Source organism: Salvelinus alpinus, chromosome 28 (assembly GCF_045679555.1).
Source record: "Salvelinus alpinus chromosome 28, SLU_Salpinus.1, whole genome shotgun sequence".
Classification (NCBI taxonomy): Eukaryota; Metazoa; Chordata; class Actinopteri; order Salmoniformes; family Salmonidae; genus Salvelinus; species Salvelinus alpinus.
In genome coordinates this window covers 6,628,522-6,652,709 of record NC_092113.1, presented here as the reverse complement: position 1 = coordinate 6,652,709, position 24,188 = coordinate 6,628,522, and the positions used below count along the sequence as shown (strand labels likewise).

General features: G+C 47.4%; 1 protein-coding gene across 5 annotated transcripts in view; it reads left to right on the top strand.

The window, feature by feature from the left end:
- Positions 1 to 20,280, top strand: part of LOC139557036 (microtubule cross-linking factor 2-like) — a 73,337-nt gene extending 53,057 nt beyond the window's left edge. For 3 of the 5 annotated variants that reach the window (XM_071371341.1, XM_071371343.1, XM_071371339.1), the window contains exons 7-14: positions 4,820 to 4,948; positions 5,902 to 6,132; positions 6,298 to 6,447; positions 6,652 to 6,819; positions 11,082 to 11,336; positions 12,725 to 12,798; positions 12,883 to 14,602; positions 14,829 to 20,280. In XM_071371341.1, coding sequence (XP_071227442.1) covers positions 4,820 to 4,948; positions 5,902 to 6,132; positions 6,298 to 6,447; positions 6,652 to 6,819; positions 11,082 to 11,336; positions 12,725 to 12,798; positions 12,883 to 14,602; positions 14,829 to 14,981 — 2,880 coding nt within the window. In that variant the 3' untranslated portion in view covers positions 14,982 to 20,280. The remainder of the gene's footprint in view (positions 1 to 4,819; positions 4,949 to 5,901; positions 6,133 to 6,297; positions 6,448 to 6,651; positions 6,820 to 11,081; positions 11,337 to 12,724; positions 12,799 to 12,882; positions 14,603 to 14,828) is intronic. The other 2 variants (XM_071371344.1, XM_071371342.1) reach the window with 1 other exon arrangement.
- The last annotated feature ends 3,908 nt before the right edge of the window (positions 20,281 to 24,188 follow it).

Here is a 24,188-nt window from a genome sequence, read left to right as displayed (position 1 = left end):
TCGTACTTTTTGGAGAAATGTCCTCTGGTCTGATGAAACAAAAATAGAACTGTTTGGCCATAATGACCATCGTTATGTTAGGAGGAAAAAGGGAGAGGCTTGCAAGCCGAAGAACATCATCCCAACCGTGAAGCACGGGGGTGCTTTACTGCAGGAGGGACTAGTGCACACAAAATAGATGGCATCATGAGGAAAGAAAATTATGTGGATATATTGAAGCAACATCTCAAGACATCAGTCAGGAAGTTAAAGCTTGGTCACAAATGGGTCTTCCAAATGGACAATGACCCCAAGCATACTTCCAACGTTGTGGCAAAATGCCTTAAAGAAAACAAAGTCAAGGTATTGGAGTGGCCAACACAAAGCCCTGACCTCAATTCCATAGAAAATTTGTGGGAAGAACTGAAAAAGTGTGTGCGAGCATGGAGACCTACAAACCTGACTCAGTTACACCAGCTCTGTCAGGAGGAATGGGCCAAAATGCATCCAACTTATTGTGGGAAGCTTGTGGAAGGCTACCCGAAAGGTTTGACCCAAGTTAAACTATTTAAAGGAAATGCTACCAAATACTAATTGAGTGTATGTAAACTTCTGACCCACTGGGAATGTGATGAAAGAAATAAAAGCTGAAATAAATCACTACTATTATTCTGACATGTCACATTCTTAAAATAAAGTGGTGACCCTAACTGACCTAAGACAGGGAATTTTTACTAGGATTCAATGTCAGGAATTGTGATAAACTGAGTTTAAATGTATTTGGCTAAGGTGTATGTAAGCTTCCGACTTCAACTGTATGTGTGTGTGGGTGTATGTAGTGTGTTGGGGTGTGTGTGTGGGTAGAGCCCAGTGTGTGTGCATAGAGTCAGTGCAAGAGAAAGGGACAATGTAGGTAGTCTGGGTAGCCATTTGATTGGCTATTTAGCAGTCTTCTTTAGCAGTCATATGGCTTGGGGTTAGAAGCATTTCAGGGTAATTTTGGTTCCAGACTTGGTGCACTGGTACTAAGTTTGGAAGAGTCTATGACTTGGGGGACTGGAGTCTTTGACAATATTTTGGCCCTTCCTCTGACACCGCCTGGTATAGAGATCTGACCTCCCCATAGGCTGCCCCATCATCGTCAGTGATCAGTCCTACAACCGTTGAGTCATCAGCAAACTTGATGATGGTGTTGGAGTCGTGCACGGCCACACAGTTGTGGGTGAACAGAGAGTACAGGAGGGGACTAAGCACACACCCCTGAGGGGCCTCCGTGTTGATGGTCAGTGTGGAGGATGTGTTGTTGCCTACCCTCCCCACCTGGGAGCGGCCCGTCAGGAAGTCCAGGATCCAGTTGCAGAGGGAGGCATTCAGTCCCAGGGTCCAGAGCTTGTGGATGAGAATAGAGGGGCCTATGGTGTTGAATGCTGAGCTGTAGTCAATGAACAGCATTCTTACATTAGGTATTACTTTTGTCCAGTTGGGTGAGGGCAGTGTGGAGTGCAATAGAGATTGCATCATCTGTGGATATGTTGGGGCGGTATGCGAATTGGAGTGGGTCAATGGTGTTTGGGATGATGGTGTTGATGTGAGCCATGACCAGCCTTCCAAAGCGTTTCATGGCGAAAGTAATTTAGACAGGTTACCTTGGCGTTCTTGGGCACAGGGACTATCGTGGTCTGCTTGAAATAAGTTGGTATTGCAGACCGTGTCAGGGATAAAATGTCTGTGAAGACACTTGCCAGCTGGTCAGCACATGCTCTGAGTAAGCGTCCTGGTATTCCGTCTGGCCGCACGACCTTGCGAATGTTAACCTGTTTAAAGGTCTTACATCGGCTACAGAGCACGAGATCACACAGTCGTCCGGAACAGTTGGTGCTCTCATACATAGTTCAGTGTTGCTTACCTCGAATCGTGCATAGAAGGCATTTCACTTGTCTGGTAGGCTTGCATCACTGGACAGCTCACGGCTGGGTTTCCCTTTTTAGTCCGTGATAGTTTGCAAGTCGCCCTGCTACATCCATCTAGCATCAGAGCCGGCTTAGTAAGATTCGACCTTAGTCCTGTGACTTTAGTACCCCCCTCCCCCCCAAACACACACACTGGGCATTCCTTGATGGCCCCAACATGCGGTTTAGGCTGTCTTTAGGCTTGCTTCCCTCATTCTTTCATGTGGTTGAATCAGGCTGGATTCATGCTGCTGCTATATGACATCAACTCTTGGGGTGAGGAGAGGACGAGTCTGCTGCTCAGTGTTTGTTTGGCCTTTCTATAGGTCTCCTTGGAAACCTGGGCTGTGAGGGGGAATCAGCAGAAGCAATGAATAGAGCAGAGAGTAACACAATCGCCACAGCCTGTTCTCCTGTTACAGGATATTACAATTTTGTTTTTATAATGTGGGAGTCATGAAATGAAAGGTTTCTCTCTGGACTGTATCGTAGCACATAATCAGTTAGTCATCTGAACACACCACACTCTTTATATACTGAGAGAACTAAAGAACCTTATTGTTGCTGTCAGTAGGCTGATAATTAAAGGTGCAATAACTCAGTTGATTTCTCTGTATGTGCAGAATTAAAACGCATTGAAATCAAGAATGATATAATAGTAGGCGATGACAACTATGAACTATGACAACATAGCGGGCCATTATAAATTGGCTTGTGGGCCACTTTTGGCCGCGGGCCATGTGTTTGAGATCTGTAGGCCTATTAATTTAACCTGTGTCTCTCTCAGTAATTATTACATTGCAGACTACTGTTGGCTTTAACACATCTGTCATCCACCCGGCTCCTCTCAGTGATCAGTGATTAGGCTGCCAGGACAGGGACAGGGGAGTCCAGGACCGGGTCCGGGGAGGGAAGGACAGGGGACAGGACTGTCAGGCAGTCACACCTTGGCACTGCGCCAGGCGATGATGTTATCACACACAGACTGCCTGAGTGCTATGTCTGTCTGTAGAGACGGGGTCGTCGATAGAAGCAAGACAGGGCTGATGTATGGACATGGATGTGGGAGTGTTGGTGGGAACCTGGGGCCCATCAGGGTGACTGTTCTATTCATTTGGGAACATGGCTTCAAAACGTTGTGCATCGGAAAATGAAAAGGAACGTTTCTTATTGGACAAGTTCAGGTTGTCTCTCCCTATTTCAGTCCGTTTTCTTCTGTTTGGTGCCTAATGAATTTGGACCTGTTCATTCTCTCCACCCAACCCTTTCAGGGTATAACTCAGTAATGTACTGTATGATAATCTGCTACTCCATTTCTTAGCCAGAATGTTAGAAATAGGGTACTATATCCAAATGATGTTGCCATGAGCAGCACCAGAGATATTTGAGATTAGCGAGATGCAACACTTCGCTCTCACACAGTCACACACAGTATCTACGCATGTTCACGGGTTCCCTTGTAGCCAGGTCACCAAAGCAGTGGAGAAGTTGAGCCTCGCGCTTGAACTCTCTTATTTGTTGCGGAAATTAACCCATTATGTTTTTTTTTACTTTCTGCATCTACGTCATATCGCTGAGTCTACCTTTAAATGGGAGATTCTTCTGCAGGGCAGTGGCGTGACTGACAAAAAGCTATGAAGGGCAACGGAAACTGACAGCAGGTTATCCATTTATGTACACGGAGTCTGCGCCTGAGGCTTGCCTGGGAAATGTAAGCCCTTTATACAATTTTGATGGTCTAAGAGGCAAAATGTGCATTGAAGTGTGAGGAAACTACCGTCTGAAATTGAGTGCCCCTCACTCTTGCTCCTCAATCCCTTTGGTGAGAAATTGAAGGTGTCAGAAGTCACTTACAGAGGCTGCAGAGGAGAAGGAGAGAGAGATATACAGAAGCTGGTTATGGTGTAACTGATATTAAAAAAATCAGTTGTAAATCAATTATGTTACTTGCAATAGTGAGCTAGTGTCATAGCGCAACGAGGACTTACGCTGACAGGAAAGTTTACTCACTCAGAATACACAATAAGGGTAGACGAATGGTGGGTGACTTGTACAACAACCAAAAAATGATTCCAGCAACGCCTGTCAAGCTTCCATATGAAAATAAATGACATAGTACTTTCACTTATCTGTCAAAGCCCTCAGAGAATCGCAAGACAAAGCGCAATGGTCGCCGTCTTTATACTTCAAAACAAAGCAGCAACTAGCACCATTTAAACACAGATATCCATATCCATGGCACGTTATGCCCACAGTGGACATTAAATAATGGAATTTTCATTTTCAAACCTCACAAGCCTTTAGAGTATTAAAATGCCCTTAGGGTATCTCAGTCTTCCACCCAACATCACCAGTGTCCCACCCTATCAAATGTTACACGCTTCGTCTAATTTTGGCGCTGAGTGATAATGAAGAGATCGAGCGGCTGGTCATGTGCCTGTCGGTATAAAGGAGGCCATTTGAGTTCGCAGTTAGTGGGTTAACGGTGATGGTGGGGCTGGGTCGGGCTGGGGGTGACCCCCGCCACGAGTTAGCGGAGGGTGAAGAAGAAGAACATTATGGGGAACGGTCGATGCCTCTCACTCCACAGCCAATACGAAGCATGAGATGGTATTTGAGATGAGGCGTGTTTGTTCCAGCACAGGATCAAATGTGGGTGTGTAAGTTGTATTGCATTCTTTAGCGGTGTGACAAAAGGCGGGGATTGTTGTTCCCTGTTTGGAGTATAGTTATGATCAATACATGAGACATGTTTGTTGTGTTATACAATCTAAAGGAGGATATTTTTTCAGTTGGGAGGTGGCGTGGTGTATTTTACTCTAGCTATAATGGTGTACTCTCGCTCTCTCGCTCTCTCGCTCCCTCCCTCCCTCCCGCCGTCCTTCCCTCAGCAGATCAGTGAGCTGCAGGCCCTTCTGTCGGATGCGAGGGAGACGGCTCACGGAACGCAGGAGGAACTGACTCTGGAGAGACAGGCCCACCGAGACCACACCCACAGCAGTTCTCAGACAGTCTCACAGGTACACAACCATGGAGACACGACTGGTCTATATCTATGGACACAACCATGGAGACACGACTGGTCTATATCTATGGACACAACCATGGAGACACGACTGGTCTATATCTATGTACACAACCATGGAGACACGACTGGTCTATATCTATGTACATAACCATGGAGACACGACTGGTCTATATCTATGTACATAACCATGGAGACACGACTGGTCTATATCTATGGACATAACCATGGAGACACGACTGGTCTATATCTATGTACATAACCATGGAGACACGACTGGTCTATATCTATGGACATAACCATGGAGACACGACTGGTCTATATCTATGGACACCACCATGGAGACACGACTGTTCTATATCTATGGACACAACCATGGAGACACGACTGTTCTATATCTATGTACACAACCATGGAGACACGACTGTTCTATATCTATGGACACCATCATGGAGACACGACTGTTCTATATCTATGGACACAACCATGGAGACACGACTGGTCTATATCTATGGACATAACCATGGAGACACGACTGTTCTATATCTATGGACACCACCATGGAGACACGACTGTTCTATATCTATGGACACCACAGTGACTACAGACAAACCCTGCTAAACCACGTAGAGCATTGTCACTGTCACGTCCTGTCAGTGCTAATACAGAATATGCGCCCCGTAGGAGAACAGTACGGTATCGCTACTATATATATTTAACAACAGTTTATTACATACATGCACCCACTTAGCAAACAGCTAAATGCAAACTTCACAAACAACTGCTATGAAGCTAATCCCTTATAATAACAAATATGTCACTGTAGCCCTCACTAACTGGCCTGTGTCCTGTGTCCTGTGTCCTGTGTCCTGTGTCCTGTGTCCTGTGTCCTGTGTCCTGTGTGTGTGTGTGTGTGTGTGTGTGTGTGTGTGTGTGGTGTGTGTCCAGCTGCAGGAGGAGCACCAGAAGGCCCTGACGAGGAGGGACTTCCAGCTGCAGAGTCTGAGTCTGCAGACACGGCTGCAACAGAAGTTCTGGAGCCAAGAGAGGAACCTGATGGTGCAGGAGTCCCATCAACTCAAGCAGACCCTGCTGCTGCTCAGCCTCAAGCTGCGCTGCTTCCTCAAACAGTGGCGTCTGGGACGCAAGCTGGACACGGAGGCCAAGGATGTCCTGGAGGTACGGGACTGGTTGATACCTTCTCCTTTTGAATCAGCCACTTAGTTGTGGCAGAATCTGTTGGTTGGTTGGTTGGTTGGTTGGCTTGCTGGCTGATTGGCTGGCTGACTGACTAATTGTTTAACTGACTGACTGACAGATAATGTGCTGTGTGTTTCCCTACAGGTGAACAGTCTGAAGGACCTGTACCTGCTGCTGGAGGAGGAGAGTCTGGCCGCCCACCAGGGAGACAACAAGATGGCCGCCGCAGAGGACCAGCCCCTCAGCCCCAGCATCTCCAAGGAGTTCTGCCTGCTGGAGAAGAGCTACAAACAGGTACAGGACACACAGGGTTAACACAGGAAAATATAGTATTAAAGCAGGGAATATTTTAGACTAAATGTGGCATAGAGATCCTCGAGAGATAGATAGAGATAATATAGAGGTATTACTCAGATAGTAATCATTTTAAATGTAAATATTATATTTGTCTCTTTGACGTGGTCATCTCACTGATTCTCCATCCTGTCCGTGGCCTAGACGAGCGGCGTGAGCAGCACTCTGGCGGACCTGAAGGGAACGCTCCAGGATCTGAGCGGAGAGCTGCGAGAGGAGCGCCAGGGCTCACAGGAACTCACCCAGCAGTTTGCCCGCGCCAAGGCCTCCTGGGAAGTGGAGAGGACAGAGCTCAAGAGCCTCATCACCCAGGTAAGACCAGAACACCTACTGAAAGTAACTGGCATTAAAATAGAATTACTGAAATGGAAATTTGACTGTGCCCTCGTAGGTGCACTCAGTGTGGCTGACAAGGTATTGATAGAAACGCTCTGTTGTATAGTTTAGAACCAACACGCTTAGAAATGAAAGGTGCTATCTAGAACCTAAAAGTGTTCTTCGGCTGTCCCCATAGGAGAACCCTTTGAAGAAAGCTTTTTGGCTGCAGTTAGAACCCTTTTGAGTTCCATGTAGAACCCTTTCTACAGAGGAGGGTTATAAATGGAACCCAATGGGTTCGACCTGGAAGCAAAAAGGGTTCTCCTACAGGGACAGCCGAATAACCCATTTTGGAACCCCTTTTTCTCTAAGAGTGTATAGCTAGTTGACCTAAAACCATGTAGAAACCCTCAGCCATCAGGTGTTATTGGGCTATTTTAGAAGCCAGGTTATTATGTAGCTTACAGACCATTATCTAGGCTTAGCGTAAAGCCTCCCCTGGGAGGACAGTAATTCATCAGGCCTTTTAGCACCGTGGTATCACAGACTACTGGAGAGAGAGGACAGATAATAGGACTCTAGTCACCAGGGTTACGATCTCTCCCTGCTTGGAGGTGGAGTCATTACTTTAGTGTAGATTTCATGCCTGATCAGTCAGATATTCTATAGCTACTTGGCCCCAATCGTTTCTCCCTTTGGCTACCTGGATGTCTGGGGCAAAGCCATTGATTTGTACGGCCGTTTTAAGTGAGGTTTTATAGTGGAACTATAGCTAGCTATCCATTCAGCATGCAGGAGAGCACACCGTGGAGCTGTACACAGATCAGGATACCCATTCATGAAGGATGACATGACCTGCCATTTGTTACAATCTAGTCACTGGAGAAAGCTGCCGAGCTGTGGAGGATTGTGTTACAGATATGAATCAGTCACTGGGTATTCATTTCATCACCAATGCTCATAGTAACGAATGGCTTGAAACTGCTGATATCCTGAGGTGGTGGATTTGTACCAATCTATTTGTCTGGTGTTCCGTCTGGCTGTCTGCTTTGCCCTCAGACCGCCGTTCACTCTCTCTGTGTGTGTGTGTGTGTGTGTGTGTGTGTCTGGCAGTGAGAGATGAGTTTAATATCCAGACGACTGCCAGCCTGAGACGTTCTCATAACAGCAGCCTCCGCAATGACTTAAACTAACATGCTTTGAGACAGGCCACTGCATTACAGCAAGATAATACATAATATCAGACCAGGGGGGAAAGAGAAGGAGAAAAATTAAAAAAAGTAATTAGGAGGAGGAGAGATGAAGAGTAATAATGAGAGAGAGAGAAAGCGTGAAGAGAGTGGGGGAGAAATTAACAGAGGGAGGGAGGGGGGGGTTGTGAGCTGTGGAGAAGGAGAGGGAGGGGCACAGTACAGTAGACAGTTTGAAGCATGGTTCATTGGTCCTGTCAGACTGTTCCCTCCCTCTGCGGTCCCTCCTCCACGGCTCTGAAAGGGCACAGGTATATGGTCGCCTGCCCTGAGCAGCACTGTGCCGTGGGGATCCGCTGTCCTGGTGGCACCACCACAGCCACTCAACACCATAACTGGGTCACAATTTACAGCCATGGAGGAGTGGATCAGGTCAGGAGTGGGCCAGGTCTTCTCCATCCTCCCTCCCTCCTCACGAATCCCCCGTAGAGGCTTTTGTTTCTCTCCTCCATGGCAGTAGTAATGTGTTGTGTGTCCGGGAGAGAGGGGAAAAAGGGGGATAGGGAGAGAGGGAGAGAGGGGGGATAGGGAGAGAGGGGGAAAAGGGGGATAGGGAGAGAGGGGGAAAAGGGGGATAGGGAGAGAGGGGGGAAAGGGGGATAGGGAGAGAGGGAGAGAGGGGGGAAAGGGGGATAGGGAGAGAGGGGGAAAAGGGGGATAGGGAGCGAGGGGGAAAAGGGGGATAGGGAGCGAGGGAGAAAAGGGGGATAGGGAGCGAGGGGGAAAAGGGGGATAGGGAGCGAGGGGAAAAAAGGGGGATAGGGAGAGAGGGGGAAAAGGGGGATAGGGAGAGAGGGGGGAAAGGGGGATAGGGAGAGAGGGAGAGAGGGGGGAAAGGGGGATAGGGAGAGAGGGAGAGAGGGGAAAAAGGGGGATAGGGAGAGAGGGGGAAAAGGGGGATAGGGAGAGAGGGAGAAAAGGGGGATAGGGAGAGAGGGAGAGAGGGGAAAAGGGGGATAGGGAGAGAGGGGGAAAAGGGGGATAGGGAGAGAGGGGGAAAAGGGGGATAGGGAGAGAGGGGGAAAAGGGGGATAGGGAGAGAGGGAGAGAGGGGGAAAAGGGGGATAGGGAGCGAGGGGGAAAAGGGGGATAGGGAGAGAGGGGGAAAAGGGGGATAGGGAGAGAGGGGGAAAAGGGGGATAGGGAGAGAGGGAGAGAGGGGGAAAAGAGGGATAGGGAGAGAGTAAAATGGGCTTCTTGCGCTATAGTTCTAGACCTTTATTAAACTTGATACAACTAACTTCTTTTTCGTTGATATTTCCTGATTAAATAAGGTCCTACATGGACTGCAGGAGCGGGTCACATGCTGTAGCCTTGGGTTAATTAACCTCCTGATTTGTGTTCTGTTTGTGAACTCACAGGAAGACCCAAATGCCAGAGTAGTAATTCAGTTGGATCCCTTTAAAATGGCGTCACCTGTGTGAATCACGGCCATAATCAAAGCGTTGGCTCTCTTTCCCCGGTCTGGGATCATTTGTCATCTGAAAGGGCTGACGAGTGACTTTGCTTTTCTTCTTTTTGGAGAAACTCATTCGTCATCTGCTGCCCTACCCTGAGAGTCATGCACGTACGCACGCATGCACGCACGCACGCGCACACACACACACACACACACACACACACACACACACACACACACACACACACACACACACACACACACACACACACACACACACACACACACACACACACAATTCTACAATACCCCCTTCACTCTATAAACTATGCTGTTACTGCTGCCCTTGTCTTGTGTAGACCCACTGGTCTGGTGCCCAAGAACTGGATGGCACAGCTGGGACCAATCTCTCCCTGATCTGCTCTGCCAACCACATCAGTAGGATGCCATCCTGGCAACGTGGCATGGCACCGGCAGCTGTTGCACTGTGGAACCAGGCTTAGGGCCTAATGCCTACAGATGCCTACAGAAAACCCTCTAAGGAAGTCTGTCTGCAGTGGTTTTGGGGGGGAATCTGGGGTGAATTGGGAGCGTTTAAAGCAAATGTCTTTCTTTGTGCCATAAACCTCCAGACAACTATTAAGTCACAGCCTCGCAACGCCTCACCAATAAAACTCATTAGGGATATTCATCATCACATGAGATCAACGCTCCGTCGCCGTCGGAGACGAATGCCGTAGTCATCCAATAGGCCGCCCAGACTCCATTAGCACCATATAAGGGAGGAACCTGCAGTCGTCCCTACCGTAGCGATTGATGGGGCTCCCTCCGCCGAAAGCTGTGAGCTCTAATACAAGAAAGAAACGAGACGGACTCGTAAAAAATATAAAGAGCAATCGCCTCCTTGAAGCACAGCTTGATTCATTCTAATGGGGGGATTGGAGAGGAGGGAGAGGTGGAGAGAGGAGGAAAAGAGGACGAGGGGAGAAACGTAGTGGGGGCGTCTTCAGCTGTCGTCTCTTTAATGTGACTGAGTTTCCAGGTTTTCTGTCTGTTTTCTCTTCCGCCTCAGAAACAAGGGATGCCTTGTTCAAATTGTCACACACACACACACACACACACACACACACACAAAGCATCCGCTGTTGTTCTTCATGGGGCTCTCTCATTGCTCCGTATCTGGTTCTATAGAGGGAGAAATACTAAAGAGCAAATAAAGTCTGTTTAGATATTCACATGAGTGATGCTGACGTTTCAATTTTTTTATGCATTGTTTTCTCTTTGGTCGAACCCGCCCGCCGCCCAACGCCCTTCATCCACACATTATGTCAGGACCCTCAACCCTCACATCACTAATTCAGATAAACACTAACAGTTGTTCTCTGAGACAAGACAGACAGAAAGAAAGAAAAAGAGTCAGTGAGAGAGAGAGAGTGGAATTCAGGAAGCTTTTCTGCAATTGGGCATTTCATCAAACGTAGGCCTACGTCTAATGTAGCTGTTCCGAAATGCATGGAACAAGAACTTGCGCACCAATCGCACTAACATCTCTCATAATTCGCCATGTTCATTAACCTCAATCCACTCTCTCTGTCACCCCCTTCCAGCTGGAGAGCAAGTTGGGCCAAGCTGTGCTGGCCGGTGGAGAGAAGGACCTCCAAGGACCTCCCGACCTGAAGATGGCCCTGAAGAGGGAGCGCGAGGAGTACCCGCACCTCCTGGCCGACTCGTACGCCGCCGTCATGGACCTGACCAAGCAGCTGCAGATGGGAGAGAGGAACTGGAGCCGTGAGAAGCTGGAGCTCCTGGAGCACTTCAATCAGGAGAGAGGCCAGTGGGAGCAGAGGCTACAGAACAAGATGGTAACTCGATTTTTTTGCACCTCAGAGCTTCTACTCTACTCTGTTCAATTCTATTCTAGCATAGTCTAGTAGTCTGGCTTAGCCATGTATATTGAGAGTGACACTTAGCCATGAGTACTGAGAGTGACGCTGAATATCCTTGTGACATCTAATGACTATCTTCGTTTTCCTTCCTCGGGTGGTATTTTGATGGGGTGGAATGGGAGGTTGTCACGGGTAGGAAATTGTAGGCTTGTATGCATTCCTGAACTCTATGACTATAGGTTTAGTGTTTTCCATAGAACTTTCACTGTGGGTGGATGACTGGCCAGTACAAGACAGACAGCATGCTGCTGAACAGGAGTGTGTCTGCTGCATGGTCTAACCACACTGGAGGCTTGTGTGTGTGTGTGTGTGTGTGTGTGTGTGTGTGTGTGTGTGTGTGTGTGTGTGTGTGTGTGTGTGTGTGTGTGTGTGTGTGTGTGTGTGTGTGTGTGTGTGTGTGTGTGTGTGTGTGTGTGTGTGTGTGTGTGTGTGTGTGTGTGAGCGCGCTTGTGCGTGGTATAGTCTGGCTGGCCCTACTACCAGCCCAGCCTCATTACCTGTGCCTGTCTGGCTGTCATCCAGTCTATCCCAAACTGACTGGCTGGTCTTGGAAAATAGGACTATATAATCTCTCTCTCTCTCTCTCTCTCTCTCTCTCATATTGTGGCAGAAAATTGTACAGGAAACGTAGCACTGAGGCCAAGCACACAAGAGGACATGTCATTATTTCAGACAGACGCCTCTTTCTCTCTCTACTATTTTCTCCAATCTGTCGCAGCACTGCTGTCGGTTCTGTTCGCTGTGCTTCAAAACGCCCTGAAAACAAAACCTGTTTAAAAAAACAAACAAGTTGTTTCCTTTCCTTCATGAAGTAGACAGCAGTCATGTACTGTAGGATTTCAATTAACCTTCCCCCCTCCTCTCTCTCCTTTCCTCCTCTCTCCTTCCCTCCCCTCCTCTCTCCTTCCCCCCCTCCCCTCTCCTCTTTCCTCCCTCCCCTCTGAGAGGAAATGGTTTAGGTTGTGTGTGTGTGTGTGTGTGTGTGGTGTGTGTGTGTGTGTGTGTGTGTGTGTGTGTGTGTGTGTGTGTGTGTGTGTGTGTGTGTGTGTGTGTGTGTGTGTGTGTGTGTGTGTGTGTGTGTGTGTGTGTGTGTGTGTGTGTGTGTGTGTGTGTGTGTGTGTGAGCTGAACGGTCCTGAGTCAGCGTCACTACATGGACAGCGAGCCCTCTGTCAGGGAGAGATACTGTATCTCCTTCATGATGCCCACATCCTCATCATGTCCTCCATTAAACACTACCTATAAAACCTAACAGCCTGGCTGGGCCGGCAACTTAAAGCCTCTCCTTGTTTCTCTCCCTTACAGTCTCTGCACGACAAAACCACCTCCGAAAGGGAAACTGCAACAGACGCTGTTACAAATGGAAGTAATTTACCAAGGTAACATTGGCTTTGAATGTATACAAAACTCTACATTTCAGTTGTCATGAAAAATGTTTAGTGATGTCATTTTTCTCCTCCCAGGACCAAATCCATCCCGTCCATACCAGAGTTGGAGGGTCTGCTGGAGGCCTGTCCTTTCCTTCCGGGTCAGGAGGTCAACGGGACAGCCAATGAGGAGGGAGAGAAGGACCAGCCCAACACCCATGCCCCTCCCCTTCTAGCCCACACAGACCTGGGTGACCTCACCAGGAAGAACTGGAAGTACCTGACCAATGAGGTGGCTATGATGGAGCAGGGTAATGCCCCCTTCAAGACGTGGGACTGCCCCAGCTCCCCCAGTAGTTTCCTGGGCCTGGGGAGCATCCAGAGGAGCTACACGGCCCCCGACAAGACCGGTATCCGCATCTACTACAGCCCCCCTACCATGCGCCGTATGGAGAGCCGGCTGGCCAAGGAGAAGCAGGACAAACCTCAAGCCCAGCAAGGCCACCTGTCCCGGGCTTCAACTCCGTCAGACGCTGGGGCACCGGAGGGCCAGCCTCCCTCTTCCTCCTTTGCCTCCTCCTCTTCGTCCTACGACCAGTGGCTGAGCTCTCTGTCCGAGCAGCACCGGGAACTTCTGGAGAACAGCAGCGGTGGCGCGGGGGTGGCGCCCTTCCACGGCCTGGAGATCTCTGCCAACCTCTCGGATGACATGAAGGAGATGACCAACTGCGTGCGCCAGGCCATCCGCTCCAGCTCTCTGGAGAGGAAGTGCAGCAAGGACGCGGCCAGCCAGACGGTGGGGGTGTCTAGCCGCTCCACCCAGACGGCCCAGTTTGTGAGCGTGGGACTGCAGACGGACGGGCTCGGGTCTCGGGGGGTGGGGGGCCTCCACACCAAGTCCTCCTGGTCCCCCCGGCCCTCGTCCTCACTGGCCTCGGCCCGCTCACGCCACATCTCCTCGTCCCTGGATAAGGTGCACAGCCGCATCGACAGGCCCTGCTGCTCGCCCAAGTACGGCTCCCCCAAGCTTCAGCGACGCATCTCCGCCTCCTCCTCCAAGTTGGACGGAGGGGGGTCATCCTCGGCTTCCTCCCGGGATCGCAGCCTGTGGAACCTGCACCAGCGCTCCTCGACCTCCAGCGGCTCGGCCTGGGCCCGCTCCACCACCACCAGGGACAGCCCCGTGCTCAGTGGCCTCAACGACGGCCTGTCCAGCCTGTTCAGTGTGGTGGAGCACTCAGGTAGCGTGGAGTCCCTGTGGAAGAGTGAGCCAGTGGTCAGCCTAGCCCGTCAGGCAGCAGGGAAGCCCTCTGGCCCTGGCCCCGACACCGGAGCCCAGAAATACGGCCCCTTCCAGGAATTCTTCAGGAACGTATGCGGTCGGACCGGGACGCCCATGCCTGGGGGAGGGGAGAGAGGGCAGAGGGAGGTGGGGGCCACGGATGAGCCTAAGCCAGAGTGCCTCTCCGGGGCCTCGCTGGTGGGGAACGACAGTGTAACCAAGATCGTTAACAAGAGGTTCATGAGACAGATGCCCAGGGAGGAGCTTGGGGCCACCGCCAGGGACCCCACCGCCAGGGACCCCACCGCCAGGGACCCCACCACCAGGGACCCCACCGCCAGGGACCCCACCGTCAGGGACCCCACCGCCAGGGACCCCACCACCAGGGACCCCACCACCAGGGACCCCATCACCAGGGACCCCACCGCCAGGGACCCCATCACCAGGGACCCCACCACCAGGGACCCCATCACCAGGGACCCCACCGCCAGGGACCCCACCGCCAGGGACCTGACCATGAGCTCTAGCATTGAGGTAGGTCCCACACACCCAGATACACAAACGCACACACACACACACACACACACACACACACACACACACACACACACACACACACACACACACACACACACACACACACACACACACACACACACACACACACAGGACATCATATCCAAGCATATTATTTAAACAGCTTCGTCTTTCATTGGATTGGATTATAACGTAACTATTTACTGTCTCCTTCCTGTCCCAGGATGCAGTGTGTGATTGCACCTCCCAGGCTCTGACTTCCTGCTCCGTCCGGCCCTCCCGCTCGGCCACACGCCATTCACCGGGCCTCTGCATCCACCTCTCCCAGGAGTCTCCAACGGCAACAGAGGAGAGATTGGATCCAAGCAATGAGTGATGGATCAGAGAGAGCACGGAAGCTCACACTGCCACACACACACACACGAACATGCATGCTGCCTCGCCAACACACTGCCACATAGGCTACAGTACTGTCACAAAACGTACACGCACACACACAAACATCTTTGCTCACACACATACATACATACATACATACACCTACAAACCGCCACACAAACACACTGCCACATGCATAATGTACATACACACAATTCCCCGCAAACTGCCACACAGAATCACTGTCACACGTGTGCGCGCACATACACAGATGTCTAGAATTGGAACTAAAACCCAAGCAGAATATTCTAATGCCAAGGACAAAGGAAGACCCCGATCTCCTAGGATTCCTCTGTGACCACCATATCCACTGTCAACTACCAGCAGGACAACCCCACTTCACACACTACTCCCTATATAGTGCAGTATTTAGGGAATAGGGTGCCATTTTGGACAGTGGTGTGGATTTATATCATGTCAGAACACTCAGCACTCTACTTTACCCGGAATTGCACAGGGGAAAACATCCTGGACTATTGAATTACCACCTCTTGCCGTTGTCAACCATCAACCATCAAAAAACGCCTGTTCAACGTTTTTTTTACGTCAACTGCCATATGTTATGCTTGTTGTTTTTCCAAAAGACTTGAATCCGATGTCGGGCTAGGACATTGACGTTGCTATGATATATCACGTATGATATGATCCTATGTTTTCTGAAGGTTGTTTGAAGGTTTGTCATCTGCCTGCTGTTGGCACACAATGATAGTATGGTGGTTAGGACTATGAGGGGTGTCTCCTGTGTGTACTGTACTGTAGGCTGTATGAGTAAAGGAGGAACTATACTCAATTTAAACCCAGCTGTAAAGATAACTCCCTGCCAGGAAAAAAACGCAAACTCCTTGTCCCATTTTGAGACAAAATGCATTCCTTTGTTTAAGTTACAATTCCAATGACACTCTGGGTAATCTGTTCAATTGTGCGTGTGTTTCTCTTTCATTGACTGTCGGTGTGTTCCTGACCTCTTTTCTCCTGCTTTGTGTGACAACGTCCTCTACAGAAGCTCGTTACTTTCTCACGTCATCACTCAATTCTTGAGATCCTTTGTGTAATATGTTTAATGAAAAAACAATATCTTTAAAATGGGGCGGGGGGGGGGGGGACAAAAGCCTTGGTTGTGAAGAAGGTTATTTGTACCTTGAAATGAAATCCGAGACGAGAGAGACTGAGAAATTGTCTAGTTATATTTGATTGATTCCTTCCATTTTGGAGTGTCCCTTTAACGTCTGATAGCTGTCAGTCAGCCTGTTACTATGGTGACTTTGAAGTGCCTGTTGGACTAGGTCAGCTCGCGCCAAACGACAACTAGGACCCCACATTGTTGTTCTTATAATGATTTTAGACACAAGGTGGATATACAGTACACTCTTATGTACACGTCATTCAGAAGTAACAGGTCGTCACCAACTCTTAGAAGCACGGAGAGAGAGAGCGAATGGTTTACGTTCTTTTGATACCAAGGAACTTTTTTCAGAGAAGTAAATTATTTGTATTTTTTATATATATATATATATATACAGTGGAGAGAACAAGTATTTGATACACTGCCGATTTTGCAGGTTTTCCTACTTACAAAGGATGTAGAGGTCTGTAATTTTTATCATAGGTACACTTCAACTGTGAGAGAAGGAATCTAAAACAAAAATCCAGAAAATCACATTGTATGATTTTTAATTAATTAATTTGCATTTTATTGCATGACATAAGTATTTGATACATCAGAAAAGCAGAACTGAATATTTGGTACAGAAACCTTAGTTTGCAATTACAGAGATCATACGTTTCCTGTAGTTCTTGACCAGGTTTGCACACACTGCAGCAGGGATTTTGGCCCACTCCTCCATACAGACCTTCTCCAGATCCTTCAGGTTTCGGGGCTGTCGCTGGGCAATACGGACTTTCGGCTCCCTCCAAAGATTTTCTATTGGGTTCAGGTCTGGAGACTGGCTAGGCCACTCCAGGACCTTGAGATGCTTCTTACGGAGCCACTCCTTAGTTGCCCTGGCTGTGTGTTTCGGGTCGTTGTCATGCTGGAAGACCCAGCCACGACCCATCTTCAATGCTCTTACTGAGGGAAGGAGGTTGTTGGTCAAGATCTCGCGATACATGGCCCCATCCATCCTCCCTTCAATACAGTGCAGTCGTCCTGTCCCCTTTGCAGAAAAGCATCCCCAAAGAATGATGTTTCCACCTCCATGCTTCACGGTTGGGATGGTGTTCTTGGGGTTGTACTCATCCTTCTATTCCTCCAAACACGGCGAGTGGAGTTTAGAGCAAAAAGCTCTATTTTTGTCTCATCAGACCACATGACCTTCTCCCATTCCTCCTCTGGATCATCCAGATGGTCATTGGCAAACTTCAGACGGGCCTGGACATGCGCTGGCTTGAGCAGGGGGACCTTGCGTGCGCTGCAGGATTTTAATCCATGACGGCGTAGTGTGTTACTAATGGTTTTCTTTGAGACTGTGGTCCCAGCTCTCTTCAGGTCATTGACCAGGTCCTGCCGTGTAGTTCTGGGCTGATCCCTCACATTCCTCATGATCATTGATGCCCCACGAGGTGAGATCTTGCATGGAGCCCCAGACCGAGGGTGATTGACCGTCATCTTGAACTTCTTCCATTTTCTAATAATTGTGCCAACAGTTGTTGCCTTCTCACCAAGCTGCTTGGCTATTGTCCTGTAGCCCATCCCAGCCTTGTACAGGTCTACAATTTATCCCTGATGTCCTTACACAGCTCTCTGGTCTTGGCCATTGTGGAGAGGTTGGAGTCTGTTTGATTGAGTGTGTGGACAGGTGTCTTTTATACAGGTAACGAGTTCAAACAGGTGCAGTTAATACAGGTAATGAGTGGAGAACAGGAGGGCTTCTTAAAGAAAAACTAACAGGTCTGTGAGAGCCGGAATTCTTACTGGTTGGTAGGTGATCAAATACTTATGTCATGCAATAAAATGCAAATGAATTACTTAAAAATCATACAATGTGATTTTCTGGATTTTTGTTTTAGATTCCGTCTCTCACAGTTGAAGTGTACCTATGATAAAAATTACAGACCTCTACATGCTTTGTAAGTAGGAAAACCTGCAAAATCGGCAGTGTATCAAATACTTGTTCTCCCCACTGTATATATATATATAAATGTTTATATATATATAAATGTTTATATCTGTTTGTTTTTTCTCTCGGATTGCAATGGTGCTGAACTAATAGTGCAGATTCTTCCCTAATTTAAAAAATTGCTTTTTACAAGGCTTTTAGGTAAGAGAAAAGGCTCCGTTTTTGCCAAATTGGCAGTGGCACACAGTATTCTATATAAATGGCTATTGGTTAGGAGTCAGTCCCTGGCAGGGGCCTTAAAGATGAGCATGTCACTGTCATAAAAACACTGATTTGGCCGCTACCCCCGAGAGCCTCAATGAATGTGTAACACGCACATAACCCCCCCCCCCACCCACCCCTATCTCGCTCTCTCTCTCCCCCCTCTCTCGTTCTCTCTCTTCCCCCCTCTCTCTCTCTCTTCCCCCCCTCTCTCTCGCTCTCTCTCGTTCTCTGTCTTCCCCCCTCTCTCTCTCTCTTCCCCCCTTTCTCTCTCTCTTCCCCCCCTCTCTCTCGCTCTCTCTCGTTCTCTGTCTTCCCCCCTCTCTCTCTCTCTTCCCCCCTCTCTCTCTCTCTTCCCCCCTCTCTCGCTCTACCCCCTCTTTCTTGCTCTCTAACTCTTTCTTGCTCTCTCTCTCACCCCCCCCCCCCCTTTCTCTCCAGAAGCTAAGTTAACATGCTCTTTTGTTTGTGTTGCTCTTCTGGTTCTAAGAACAGGGCATTATAGTAGAAGGCTTTAGTATTAAGTATTTAATTGACCTTGTGGTTCAGACCCACAGTCTCTCCCAGGCCCAGCCATCCAACCACTGACGAGCATGATTCCAGTCCACACAGACAGACTAACTGGTCTGGTTCCTCCGGCCTTTGATAGAAGCTGCTGCCCAACCCGTCCTCTGCTACCTCCCTGCCCTCCTCACAAACAGGACCTGGAAGAACTAAACGCAATACCTGCCTACCTGCCCGAGGCCCACCATGTTTGTTGTGTTGTCATTAATAAGGTCACTAGAGTGCCTTTCTGATATAAAGTTGTCTTGGTGAGCAGCAGCTCTTCTGACAACTGCGCTTGCCCGGTTACCTACAGTCCCCGTGGTCCAGATAGATACAGACTGTGTACAGTCAAGTTAGTGTCAGGGTTATAGGCGTACTCTGCAAGGCTCTGCCATCTCATTGTCATCAAAACATACTAAAGTGTTATACAGTATCAAAGACCACTTTGCTCTTCTGCTTTCCCAAAACAATTAACAGAGCACATGAAGTGAATGGAAAAGTGAAGTCCTGAATTTAAAGGGAACTGAAAATATGATATGCTTCTTCTTAATACACTTCAGGTTCTTATGTTTACAGTAAAGGTCTTTCCTCTTGTGTTTTTGAAGTTGTTTCGGGTCTAATATAGCCTTTCTACCTGTCTGGCAGGCTCCTCCCCCTCAGGTAACAGTAGCTGGTCACACAGCAGGTAGCCAATGATAGGAGAGAGCCTTGGCACATTCTAAAGCAACAGTCCAATTAGAGAGCGTTACTGCTAGGCATGAGAGGGCAATGCCACTGTACCATACCTTTGACATTGTTCATCTGTCCTAAAGCAAACTGTATTATGTCACCACCCCATCCACACTGTCCACTGTCATGTCACAATGCCTAGCAATATGTACATGAATTCTTAGCTTATGCTGTTAATAATATTAGCTAAATTATTACTGAAAGATTGCCTGTATATTCGCTTGATATATTTTCTTTCTTTTTAATACATTGACTCTTGGTAAAAGAAGAATGCAATGACTGAAAACGAAACAACAACAAAAAGAATCACGTGTATTGTAACTTGAAAAGAATACATTGAGGTATAATTTGTACTCTTTCTATCCTCGCATAGAGAATAAAGCTGAATGTCTACAGTGGCGCTGAGCTGACTGTTGAAGTATGTAGCGCTCTCCCTTTCTAGAGACACTTGAACATTTATTTGTACATACTCGTTTTGAAAAAAGGAAATGAAAGGAAGAGAAAAATAAATGAAAATAAGTGATTTTTTGTGGATTTTTAGGGGGTTTTGGGGGGGGGGTCCAACTATGTAGCCCGTTCAGCTGAGATCTCATTGCCTCCTGTTTGTCATATAGTTCACAAATAAATGTTTGTTTGAAAAAATCATTATATATATATATATTTTGTTATATTATTCTTGAAATAACACGACAATATATTGGTTGTGGGTTTGGTATTTGTGAGAGAGAGAAATCGCGGTCGCTCCCTCTCTCTCTGTGTCCTTTCTCTCTTCCCCTCTCTCTCTCTCTCTCTCTCTTTCTTACTTTCTTTCACTCTGTCTTTCTCTGCAGCCCAGCTGTCCCTGTATACACTCTCTGAGCTGACTGGGCAGCTGCAGAGAGAAATGATAAAACGCTGGGCAGAGAGAGAAGAGGGGAGGGAGAGAAGCCGGAGGAGGAGAAGGTAGAGGGGGGAATACAGTGAGGAGTGAGAAAGGAGAGAGACATTGCTGAGGGAGAAAGAGATGGAGGAGGTTTTCTGCAGTGAATATGCAACGTGGTTCTCGGCTGTGTGTCCATCACATCCGTCTTGTTGTTTGTGTCCTCTAGCGTTCTAATGTACTAAAATAGACATGAGAGTCCGCCTGTGTCTGTCTCACACAGGCTGCTCTCTGTCCTCTGATTAGTTACACTTGACTGTGATGTCATCAGAGGGTAACTGACATTCGGGGGTTTTGGGGAAGGGGGGGGGGGGTTAGAGGGGCGGTGCATGATCCTGTTGGCTACACGTTTTGGAAACATCTGGGATTTGAGTTTCTTTTTTCTCTCTTTCTCTCCGCCTGTCTTCCTTTTAAAACAAAACAAGTGTGGGTTTGAATGTCGCCGGCCGGCCGACTGGCTGGTGGACAGACAGGAAATGACCTCACCCCAGCGACATTTAAAAACAAAGCAAGACTTCCTGTTTGGGTAGAGGTGACACTATCATCAGAGGGTGAAATAAATCACGGTGTCATTATGTAATGGAGCAGCTCTTTTAAAATGGCTACACAGTTCATGACCATTAGGTGTCCTAGGGGACTGGGTTCACATCTTATGTAACACAAGTCAGATGTTTATACGTCTTTCTATTTAGAACTTGTCAAGGGAGCTAAAAAATGGAACACAAATATACCCTATGAGATGAACCACTCACTAAAATAGATGAGTCCATTATTATCTCATGTTTAACTTTAGACTTTCATTTTGGTCAGTGAAGCATCCCCAGTCATGGAGAGACTGTCACCTTTCGAATCCTCTTCAAATTCACCAAAGTAAAGCGAGATACAGATACCAGAGAGAGAAAGCAGAGAGGGATTGGATTGGAGAGAAGAAAAAGTGCTATATAACTATATAATAAAAGATGTATAAATGGAGGGAGTGAAAAAAAGAGGGAAGTCTGCCCCGAGTGTTGCCAGAGGGACTCCTCCCACAGCACCAAGCTGCCTGGCAGGCCCATAATGCATTTAATTTCACACTTGGGTGCATTCCAACGGACCTGGCGCCGCCCTCGCCGTGCACATGCAGACACATGCGTGCTCGCAAACAAACACGCACACATGGGAGCACGCACACACGAGCGCACACACACACACACACACTTACCTCACCAGTCCAGGACATGTGTCGACCACTTTACAGTAGTTAAAGGCTCAGTGCATTCAAAAATGTGATTTCCTGTGTTTTATATATACTTCCGCGCTATGAGGTTGGAACAATGCTGTGACATTTAGAAAATGATGATAATGACATTTTAGTGTAAGAGCTGTTTGAAAAGACGAGACCTGTTTTGATGGGATTAAGTTTTGGCCTGCCGGGTGACATCACCAGGCGGTAAAATGGTTAATAGACCAATAAGAAAGGAAGTTCCAAACCTCTCTGCCAATAACAGCTAGGACCCTATTCCCACTATGAGGTATGAAGGAGAATCTGAAGGGACGCAGTGGCGAAAGTGATTTCTACGCGGCATTCTTGATCCTCAGCTCAGACTGATCGTAAAAAAACACAGTAGCCACTAGCCAGTAAGCACAAACTATTCAACGATGCCAAGCTTTTCTTCTAAAACATATTACACTAATGAATAATTCAACCAAACCATATTACACTCTTGAATAATGCAACAATTTACAAGCATGTGCAGACAAAGGGTTTATTTTCTCGTCTGTAGGCTACGCTCGTGACACTTTAGCTTCAAGACAAAAGCACACAGTTGCTAACAGCATGTCTTCATCAAGTTGCATTAGCTTAACAAAAATGAATGATTAACCCTCTCGTACGAATATAAAAGTACAGTAGGCTTACCTTACAACATTACAACAAACCAGGTTTCATTTTTATCAATTCATAAATAAAGGAGAGCAGCACACTCTTGGAGCTCAGATGCAAAAAAATATTTATGTCCAACGTTTCGACAGACAAGCTGTCTTCATCAGGGTATAATGACAAACACTGCGGGGTGACTCGTTTATATAGTGTCAAAAGACACACACAGGTGTCTGTAATCATGGCCGGGTGTGGCCTGATATCATTGGTTAATTCTCATATATTAAAATAGCATATTTTGTATGCTATTTTAATATATGACAATTAACCAAGGATACCAATGATAAAACCTGCAGACACTAGACCCTCCACGGAATGAGTTTGACGCCCCTGGCCTACACGACCCAACCCTGCATACAGCGAGCTCAGCCCTGTCAGTTTTATTGCCTAATCGCAGTTGTTGTCTATTTGTCTGTGTAAAGGGTTTTTAATGTTTTCATCCTCCCTAGTGCCAGGAGATTTAAAACCATATGACCCGATTAGAAAAATAATCTGGTCCCATCTTAGCCCATATAAAACTGTGTTTAACATCTGATTTATTACTCTGTCATACCCTACACCTAGGGTAAGGAATTAACCTAGGCTAATATCAGATCAGGAAATAACTCTGGGCCCCAGTTTTCCTCCACCACTCTGTAACCTGTAGTGCCACCTCTGAAATCACCACACAATGTTACAAGTGAAAAAAAAACATGTCCCATTTGTATGATCTACATTTAAAAGAAATTGGCGGTAGCCATGGGCTTCCGTAGTTTTACGTGGCTCAGTGCAGCCGGCAGCTACTGCAAAACATGTCAGAATGTTACAAGCTGTTACTGCAATTTCAGGTAAAAACTCGATGAAACAACCCACTGGGGGAAAAGAACTGGCTGAATCAACGTTGTTCCCGCATCATTTCAACAAAAAACTCCAGTGTGATGACATTTCATCAACGTGGAGAACTGATTGGATTTGCAAAAACTCATCAACATAAGGAAATTTCTGTTTTTTTTTCACCCAACATTTAAGCTACATAAATCCAATGACATGGTGACATTTGTTGTTGATATGAAGTTGAATTCACGTAAACAAAACTAGACGTTGAAATTACGTCTGTGCCCAGTGGGAAATCTAAAATATTTGGAAAATGTCTATACATTTCAGCTGTTTCAAAAAGATTGCTCTGCTGTTAGCATGTGAGTATTGAGTATTGAGTATTGGCTCAACAAGACAGCTCTGTTTACACTGCCCTGCTTCAAGAGGGGCAACTGAGTGAGTGTCGGAGGTAGTGGTCGAGAAGTAACAAGTATGCAAGTTTGCATTGGATTAATATGTGTAGCCGATGGTATTTTTTACGAAAAGTGTAAAGAGGCTCTAGTTTTCAGTTTTCCCCTCCCCATTCAGACCACTCTCAGCCAGTTCTAGCTAAATTCTGCTTGAGAAATTGCTCTTCGCTAAGAAGCCATTTTTTTCTTATTTTTTACCATTTTAATTTAAAACAAGAAAAAATTGCTTTAATACCTCCTCACCTCTGTCCTACTATCTCCCCAGTACCTGTCTCCTACCCCTCCACCCCTCCAACTAAACATTCACCTGATGTACAAATCATTCAAATCCAGACGGAAAATATTTACACAAGAAGCAACCTAATATCATACAGTCAACTCTAGTCATTTAGTACGTTCACCATTCTGCGATTCTCACTCTTACTCACTGTGTGATGCTCTTATACTGTAC